Source organism: Nanorana parkeri, unplaced genomic scaffold (assembly GCF_000935625.1).
Source record: "Nanorana parkeri isolate BGI_ZX_2015 unplaced genomic scaffold, ASM93562v1 scaffold1327, whole genome shotgun sequence".
NCBI classification, from domain to species: domain Eukaryota; kingdom Metazoa; phylum Chordata; class Amphibia; order Anura; family Dicroglossidae; genus Nanorana; species Nanorana parkeri.
In genome coordinates this window covers 252,934-262,852 of record NW_017307595.1, presented here as the reverse complement: position 1 = coordinate 262,852, position 9,919 = coordinate 252,934, and the positions used below count along the sequence as shown (strand labels likewise).

At 44.9% G+C, this 9,919-nt stretch overlaps 2 protein-coding genes across 2 annotated transcripts; both read left to right on the top strand.

The window, feature by feature from the left end:
• Positions 1 to 1,738, top strand: LOC108797733 (apoptosis-associated speck-like protein containing a CARD). The gene is made up of 2 exons (XM_018569385.1): positions 1 to 315; positions 1,587 to 1,738. Exons 1-2 carry the CDS (start codon positions 39 to 41, stop codon positions 1,736 to 1,738), a joined length of 429 nt encoding a protein of 142 aa, XP_018424887.1. The 5' UTR covers positions 1 to 38.
• Positions 1,739 to 3,253: 1,515 nt separating this feature from the next.
• On the top strand, positions 3,254 to 7,551 carry LOC108797732 (Ig mu heavy chain disease protein-like). The gene is made up of 4 exons (XM_018569383.1): positions 3,254 to 3,578; positions 4,654 to 4,992; positions 6,775 to 7,089; positions 7,181 to 7,551. The coding sequence occupies exons 1-4, from the start codon at positions 3,254 to 3,256 to the stop codon at positions 7,531 to 7,533; spliced, it is 1,332 nt and encodes a 443-aa protein (XP_018424885.1). The 3' UTR covers positions 7,534 to 7,551.
• Positions 7,552 to 9,919: the final 2,368 nt, after the last annotated feature.

Here is a 9,919-nt window from a genome sequence, read left to right as displayed (position 1 = left end):
TCATGGCAATGGAACTGTGACATTCATCCTGTAGAAAGATGAGGGTGACGGTGAGGGACGCCTTGGTGACAGCTCTGGAGAACTTGAAGAAGAACGGATTCAAGAAGTTCCAGGCCAAGTTATGTGACATCGATATCAGAGAGAGGTATAGGAAGATCCCGAGGAGCCATCTAGAAGACAAGAACCGGAGCGATGTGGCCGATCTCATCAGGACCTACTACAAGGATGTCTATGGGGTTGAGTTGACGTTGGCGGTTCTTGATGCCATCAACGAGAAACTGGTGGCAGAAGAACTTCGCCGGGACTTGAAGAAAGGTGAGAAAATCAGCAATCAGGGATAAGACACAATGAAGAAGCTTAAAGGAGACCTATGAGGTGAGTGCCAGCGCTGACTGGCGAAACGGACGGGGGAGGGGGCGGGTACAGCTGGCTCTGTCTCTAGATAGGCAGAGCCAGCTGTCACTCACGCAGCTGGGCGGATCTCGACATCGATGTCGGGATCCGCTGCGGCGTCTCAGTATACCGCGAGCTGTAGCTCGCGGTATACTGAGCCCAGGGTGATGGGAGGACGCTAGTTTGTGTCCTCCCGTTTCCCTAAGGAGAACTATGGGGGAAAGCCCTGACCCCATAGTTCTCCTTTAACGTGTATCTGAGGCTACATTGTACTGTAGTTCTGTATGGTGTTGAAACTTCTGTAAGGTTTTTATTGCAATGTCCCTGCTGGGGAGATTTCCCCGCTCAATAATCTCCGGGACAGAAAATGATGGGAGATCCAAATTTTACTGTTTTCTCTGGAACAGGAATAGAGGAGAATTTTACCCAATACACAACGGGCATGACTGTTCCAGTGACAACTGTGTCAAAGGGGAATTTGCTTCATTTTGTAGAGATTTCCTCCCACTTCCTGTTGTGTCTTTTAGCCAGGAAGGAGAAATCTCCCAAATGGAGAAATAACGTCACCAGCACTCCAAATAATATTTTAGCAATAGTCCATTTATTGACACATTGCCATTCAATGCATCTCCCAAATGGGACACAAAAAGAAACATGATCAACCCCTCTCTACTAGTAACGGCTTCATACCCGAATGGCTTCATAATAACAGTATTGATGACAGCAACCAGTCGTATAAAAGTCAACAGCTCCTAATCATTATTTTGATGTTCTTATTTAATTTAATTGGCTCAATTTGCTAAGTTCAAATGCGTGAGTTATTTCCCATAGGGATCGCCATTCTCAGCCTGTCAATGTATTCTGATTGGCTCTGGTTGCTCAAAATATTGGTTATTACAATCTTCATAACTCAGTAAATTGAGCTTTATATATGATGGAGCTCCAATGGTCCAAGTAAAAACCAAAGTTGAGCTTCAAGTCGGGAACTCCTGATCTGTATACTTTATCTCAATTTGTGGTTCAAAAGCAACACCAACACCACCAACATCAGCATGACAGCCGGGGAACCGGCGTGTTCAGAAGGAGGTGTCGGCAATTTTGCGATGCTGTAGAACTCAGCATAGGCTTTCTTTAGTATTTGTAGGTCGCTTTGATGGTTTATCTAATGTATTTATTTATATATTTATTTCCAGTGGAGCGATTTGTAAGACAAAGTGAAATACAGGAAGGAAAAACTACAGCTCCTACAGGTGAGGAAGAGCTGTGTGTGTGCTCAATGGGTGCAAGACAGAAGGTTGGAAGATTTGATAGATTGGTGGAAGGATTAGAACCTCTGTCAGGATAATTTCGCCATCTGTGTCCTGTAAGAAAAATGTCCTCTTGTTTCCTGTTCCATTGGCCATACAGGAAGTGACACGATGCTCAGGTGTAAACGGGCAACATTGAAAATATTGGGATTCTTCATGTTGAGTGTTGTCGCACTTAAAGTGACATTAAACCCTCAGATTTTTTAACATAAACCAATACTGTAATGTGTGCCTTACTGTAATCCATGGTCGTTTCCCTTCTCTTTGCTGCTCTTCCTTTTAAATACTCATCTCTTCTCATGCTTGGGTAGAACTTCTGTTTTGCAGCAGACTGTCTTGTCTCTGAAATGGATACATGGTGTCTGTGTGTAGGTTCACAACCTGAGCCAGCACTACAGGAAGAGGCACTCAGCTGCAAAGAGAAGTTCTCCCCCAGCATGAGAAGAGATAAGGATTTAAAAGGAAGAGCAGCAAAGAGAAGGCAAACAACCATGGGTTACAGTAAGGCACACATTACAGTATTGTTTTATGTTAAAAAATCTGAGGGTTTAATGTCACTTTAAGGAAACACGAGACAAAACACTTAGGTCTGAATGGAGGCTTATAAAGAGAACGTTTCTTAAATTATTAACCCCTCTCCGTCTCTAAGTATTATTATTATACAGGATTTATATAGCGCCAACAGTTTGCGCAGCGCTTTACAATATAAGGAAGACATTACAATCACAATACAAATCAAGACAAGATGGTAAGGAGGGCCCTGCCCCTGAGGGCTTACAATCTAAAAGGGAGGGGCCAGTGATACATGAGGAGGGAGCTGTAAGGGGAAGAATTATTTTAGAACGTGATGGTTCGGTGGTTAACAGAAGTAACAGAAAGAGCTTTTGCTATCGCTCAGTCAGTTTGGACAACAAACACCTCCTCCTTTCCTCGCCTCCATTATATAGGGAGGATCGGTTTTGTGGCTCACAGAAGATGCTGTGAAAGGCGATAACAATGATTGAGATTAAAGTTCAGCTCACAGGAAGTTAGAAGGACTCTGAATCTCTAGCAGGATCATAGTTACATAGTATTTGAGGTTGAATAAAGACACAGGCCCATCAAGTTCAACCTATTGCGTGTCTGTGTGATTCTGCATGATTATGCGTGTGTACGAGTCCCTGTGTGATAAGAGTACCTGTACCCCTGTATGTTACGGTCTCTGAGGAAATTGTCCAAATGCATTTTGAATGATTCAACACTCTCAGCTGATACCACTGCTTGTGGCAGCGAGTTCCAGACCCTGACCGCTCTTACTGAGAAGAAACCCCTTCGCCCCTTGTGGTTAAATCTTTTCTCCACCAGTTTTAGGTGGTGGCCTCTCAACAGATATTTTTTTGTAAAGGCAGAAAATGTTTTTGGCCTGAAAGAAAATAAAAGAAATGCAGCCAGCACATCTAAGGTCTTGTGTGCTACAATATATGACATTTTTGTTTTGGGGCTTGGATAGATTCTACAGTGTGTTCTGTAGATAAGAATTGGGCGTTTCTTTGCTCTGGTTGTCATGAAACAATATGTTACCATTCTCCATGTTCATCTTTCCAGCCGGACGGGTGATAAGAAGTCTGTGTGACTCCGGTGAAGTGAGATACTCGCTCACTCTGGAGGGATTTTATCCCGGATACCTTCACTTCAAATGGACGTGTGGAGAGACGGAAGATACTGACATTATATCATCCCAGGAACACTACACAGACAATAATAATCTATTCACAGTCTGCAGTGAGGTCATTATTCCTCAGACTGACCTGACATGTTCCGGATCCACAGTGAACGTCCACTGGGAACACGAATACACCGATAGCACTGGGCGTGAAAAGATGTGTATCAGAGATTCAGGTGAGAGAGGAGTCGCACCATCATCTAAATCCCTGCGGTCCAGGGGGGCCTTAGCTGTAGCAGCCCTTATTGTTCGGTCATCTGACCCTTGTAGACAGTAGTCTGTGTTTTCCTTACCTAAGTGCAAAACAAAAAGTTTCTGAACTGATCTTTTATTTATAAGTTTTGAATTACTTGTATAAAATCTTCATTTTAGATTGAAATGTTGAATCGTGGGTGCTTCTGTGGCATTGTGCCCACTGATTATTTTGGGTTTTCCAGTAAGAGGGCCCAGCAGTAGCTGCTTAATTTTGGACTCTCTCTCTCTAATTGAGACTCTATAGGGGGTCCTTTAAGATAGAGACAATGAGGGGATTGGCAGCCCTACTCAGCTTTGCGTGTGCTCTAAAATGAAATAATTAGCAGAAAATGACATTGTATAGAGATAAAGAACACGAGTTAGCTGGGACTAAAGCTCTGCCTACACTAAAACATATTCCTACACAATATTTTGCGTAATATATAAACATTTTACAGCTTGGCATGTATGTGTCCAGCACTATGTCATATATTAGTGGGTTGGCTTATGTTGTGTGCGGGGTGCCAGGCAAGCATAGATACTTTGGTCATATAGCCTGATATACATTGGTATTGCAAGCAGGGGCATCCCGAGGCCGAGTGTCAACCAGTCTCCAGACCGGGTGACACCCCGCCGTGTCGTCATCACGCATCTGATTGATGCCTGCCGGCGGCCATCTTAGTGATGGACGCGGGCAGAGAGAGGAGGGGACGTTCACCCAGCGCGATGAGGAATGCCACAGGGTCCCCACCTCTCTCCTGACACTGTCGGGCTCTCAGTCCATGACTGAGTGCCCGACCTTTTAGAGGGGGTGACACCAAAATGACTGACAGTCATTTTGGTGTCACCCCTCCAATGGTGTCACCCGGGTGCGGGCCGATCCACCCCGCACCCCCCTTGTGACGCCACTTGAGTGCAAGCTTGCTTTTTGTAATCTTAGCATTGGTTTATTTTAAGGATTAGAATGTTTATTCTGTAGGTATGATATATTATATAATAGTGATTTCTTTATAATAGATTTCCCTTGGCGTCCAGCTGTAGAAGAAGTACAAGTGCCGCGCTTATTTCATGACACCCTAGTCACCCTGCAGTGTGACATCTCAGGGTATTACCCAGATGCCGTCTCTGTGACCTGGCTGAGAAAGAACAAAGAGAATCAGGAGATATGTGAAGATTCTGCTTCCATCCCACAAACCTCATCACATAAAACCACAGATAACACTTACAGCTGTACAGCGAGGCTGACAATCACACCGACACTGAGAGTCCACCAGGGGGCAGAGTACATATGCAGAGTGCAGCACCCTTCACTGCAGAAAGCCATCGAGAAAAGCACGGGGAGGCTCAACATGATAGGTGAGCATTACATATCAACAGTAATGAAACATGTTTTTTTGTCTGATATTTAATAAAATCTATTTACAAATAAATCAAGAACAACATTTCCATCAGCGGCTGAGCTATTATTTTGAGGCACAAAATTGTCATCTAAGTTCCTTCAGTAAAGCATCACCTGAAATGAATTTCCTTTCTAAGGATGATCGGGGTTCCAGCATTCCTTTGATGGCATAAAGATTGGTCCTACGCTATCAAAAAAATTCAATCATCTGCTCATGAAAATTTCAAACAGGGAAAACAAAGAAGATAGATCACATGTATCTTTCCTGGAATGGACGCCGCCAGCCTGCTCTTTATTACAGAGATACAACTGCCTGAAGAACCTTTGAAAACCAACACTTCCAGGTGTGTTGGATTCTTTGTACTCCCATTGTGGTTCCGCCCAGAAGTGACCTAGGGAGCAGGTAGTTCACACAGCACAGCATGGGACCAAGCAAGCGGCACATCTAGAAGTGTGTTGAATGCTAAGGAACCTTGAGGCAGCTGTATATGTGCCAAATAGCTTACATCGGCATCGCACATGGTGGGAGAGGTAGGTACGAAACCAACCGTTCTTTGCAGTGACACTTTGTATTTAATGAGCTCAAGTAAAAAGGTTTTCTAGGATAGCTAAAAAAGATTATCTGTATGGCTGAAATACTTACCTTTGCTGTAAAAACTCGCTCCCGTTAGGCCTTGGGACCCCTACTGAAGCAGAGGGTCACAATCCTGGTTGGCTAATCCCACCCTTCAGTAGAGTTCATATGAACCAAAGGATGGGCTTTGGGTCAACTGGCTAGTTCAGAGTGAACCCGGAGCAATTATTTTCCAGGAAAGGTAAGTGTTTCAGCTTTTCCACTGCTGATGCTTCATCACAGTAATATAGTTATTTTATATTTTAGTATAGGTCTGCTTTGAAGCCCAACTAAGTTACATATAGATATTAACAGTGGCACACCGTCCATCTTTTCCTCAGCACCACATGTGTGATGAAGAGTGTGGTTATTTGTCATCTATGATAGCCCAGAGCACTGGAGTGGGAGGGTGGGAATCACATGTATATTAAGAACAGAAAGGTATATTAAAGTGACACTAAACTCAGGAGTTAAATCAAAAAAATAAATTTAAGCACCGGAACTACGAACAGAAATGTATCTTATTTGTGTATCACTCGGCTACAGATCCTCCAATCATCTCTGAATTGCTGCTGACACTGTCCTTCCTTCTGGAGGGGGGCTACTTGTGTTCCCCATGTGTGTGTTGTGAAGCAGTCACCGCTCCAAGCTCACTCCCGGGATGGACTACAAGCTCATGTTTAGTTTACTCATTTGTATTGAGATTGTAGTCCATCCCGGGAGCGCGCTTGGAGCGGTGACTACTTTACAACACACACAGGGACCATGGGGAACAGACGTAGCCCCCCTACTGAAGGAAGGACAGTGTCAGCGCCAACTCAGAGATGATTGGAGGATCTACAGCCGAGTGATACACAAATAAGATACATGGTTGTAAATAGTTGGGGTGCTTGAATGTATTTTCAGATTTAGCTCTTGAGTTTAATGTTACTTTAAGGCATTTTCAACCAAAACCCAGTTAAGAACCAACATACCGTAGAACAGGACTATTAAGAGAAAAACAAATCTGAGACTTCATTTGAGCTCTAACTCTCCGGCATAAAGCTTTTTATCATTTAGATAGAATGTAAAATAAATGTATCCCTATACTTTGCTTTATATTCAACTTCCTCTTTACATTATCCAGGAAGACCTCAGATGGATCCCATACAGATGACGTTAGTGGATAACATGTTCATTCAGTTTTGCTTGACTCTCAAGAGGTTTTATCCAAAGGACTTCAAGATTAAATGGTACCGTGAAGAGAGGCAGCCCAGAGAAGGAGTGCGGCAGGGGACCAAGCACACAGAAACAATTACAGAGGATGACGATTTGACATTTTGTGTCACCAGCGAATGTCAGGTTTGGGGCTCCAGCTTTGCAGATCCCCAGTATAAATTGTATGTGACTTGGGAACACGCGTCTTTGGATGGGCCTGAGACCAGAACCTTGTCTGTCAGAGGTGAGCCATTCTTTGGAGGTGACAATATCCCTCTTACACAATAAAATAAGGACAATTTATAATCAACGTGTATTTTTCTCTTCCCTTGTAGATTTTCCCTGGAGTCCAATGTTAGGAAAAATAAATGTCCCAACGCTGGAAGATAACCAAAAGTCCGCTCTGAGATGCCACATCACCGGTTACTTCCCTAATGTTATAACTGTGGCTTGGTTTAAGAGAGAAAGGGGCAAGGTGTCTGCGGCTCCGGTCTCCAGTAATATGGCGGCAGAGATTCTACCACACAAGGACATAAAGGCTTTGTTTGCCTGTACAGCAATTTTGTATTTTACCCCAACTATAGAGGAAGACCAGGGGTCAGAGTTCATCTGTAGAGTGGAGCACCCCAGCCTGGAACAGCCAAGAGAAATAAGTACAGGACCTCTGGAAATAAGTACGCTTTTTTAACCAATATAAGTAGCTACTTCATATACAGTACTTGTAGTTGCCGCCACTTACACAAATATCTGAAGTAACACACTTAAACATCAAAGGCAACTGTTTATGTCTACCCACAATTTGGGTGCTTCTTAAAGGAGAACTATGAGGTGAGTGCTTTTCACTCACCTCATAGTTATAGTCAACCTGTGACAATGAGACTGTCACAGGTCGGCTCAGTAGATCGGGAGGTGAGCGAACACATACCGGCATTCGCTCACCTCTCGATCCTGTCACGGCTCTCTGCCGTGACAGGGGAGGGGCTGGATTCCTCTCTCCCCGCTCCGATCCCCCAGCGCTGACTGGCGGATCGGATGGGGGAGGGGGCGGGTACAGCTGGCTCTGCCTCTAGATAGGGAGAGCCAGCTGTCAGTCACGCAGCTGGGCGGATCCCGGCACAATTGTCGGGATCCGCTTTAGCTGCGCCGTCTCAGTATACAGCGAGCTGTCACAGGTCGGCTCAGTAGATCGGGAGGTGAGCGAACACATACCGGCATTCGCTCACCTCTCGATCCTGTCACGGCTCTCTGCCGTGACAGGGGGAGGGGCTGGGTTCCCCCCTCCCCGCTCCGATCTGCCAGCGCTGACTGGCGGAACGGACAGGGGAGGGCGGTGGGTACAAGTTCCCACAGTGCAGGAATACTTTAGCTGGGCAGTGCAGGAATACTTTAGATAGGCAGAGCCAGCTGTCAGTCACGCAGCTGGGCGGATCCCGGCACAATTGTCGGGATCCGCTTCAGCTCCGGCATCTCAGTATAGCGCGAGCAGCAGCTCGCGGTATACTGAGCCTAGGGTGAGGGGAGGACTCTAGTTTGTGTCCTCCCGTTACCCTAAGGAGAACTATGGGGAAAAGCCTTAACCCCATAGTTCTCCTTTAATGATAACACCCTCCTGGGTAAATCTATACCTAGAATAGGGTGATCACCATATATACATACTGTATTACTTTCTTTTGGGCTGCTTACATGCTGGGCAATATCTAGTTTCCTTTTGCCTAAATACCTGCTATAATAAAAAGTGTGTACCCCCTCTGATCCCCAAAGGCATGTGATGTACCCCAGAGGTGGGGGAGCCGCTGACATTTCAATCTCAGGGGTGGATTCTTAGCTGGGTTGTGGGATGTGAACAGTAAATTGGGCTCCAATCACTTTAAGTACTTTTTAGATGTTTTATTGCCAAAACTGGGAGAGAGTATATAGGGTTCCAGACATCCATGAGCAAAAATAGACTCCTGGCTCACCAGTCCCTTCAAGCTCCCACAGTGCAGGAATACTTTAGCTGAGCAGAGGAAGACACTGTGTAACAGAACCACAGCTGGATAGAGGATGTTCTAAAGATCTTCCCTGGGAGAGACACCAGACTTGTTCCTGAGGTCCATGTCATCTTGGCCTTCCTGGCACCTCCAACAGATAAAGGACTCTTCTTGTTCTCTATCCTAGACAGTACCAGGCCCCTCCTGGGTACACATCTGGCTTCCTGCAGGCTTGATGCCTAGTCAGCTTCTCCAACCTTGTACATCCTACCCCCAGGCTTGGCCCGGGTGCGGGCTGCCCTGAGCACATGGCAATTCCTGAGTATTTACGTTCTTCCCCAGCATGCACCACTGGCCATGAAGCTCCTAGTGTTTGGCTGGTGAGGCATAGACACCCCCAGTGTTTTCCCATTGGCTGCCCCACTCTTTGGAAGGCTCTCATTCTGAGAAATCTCAGAAGTTGTTTGGGAAAGGGATTGTTGCATTGTGTTCAGATATGAAAGGAGAACATACAGCAGCTTTGTTAAGTATTTGGAAAATAATTCATATTGCAGTAGTTTCAATTCAAAAGGTATATATGCTGTATTAGTAGTAGCGGTAATGTTTTTTTTAAAGGATTGGATAACTACATGTTTATAATCACGCTCTATCTTCATTGTATTTATACTGAATCTTGTAATTTCTTTACAGTGTGCTCCTCTAAATGACGGACTCTGAAGATGGATGGATGCAAATTGTATTTTCTGCTCCACATTACAAAACTTTCGGCACAGATGTTTTTCTCTAACAGAAGACATTATATATGCAGAGCACAGGATCTCTGTACACCAATAAATATTTTCTTTAATATGCACTATATGGCCAAAAGTATGTAGACCCTTCTTCAAATGAATGAGTTCCGGTGTCTCTAGTGAAGGATACTGTTAATGTTACAGCATACAAAGACATTTTAGACAATTGTGGGCTTCCAACCTTATTGTAACAGTTTGGTGAAGGTCCTTTTCTGCGTGGGCGTCCCAAGGCCGGGTGCCACCCGGAGCGGTCACCGGGTGACACTCTGCCGTGACGTCACCGTGCACGTGCGCAATGACATTATCACGCATG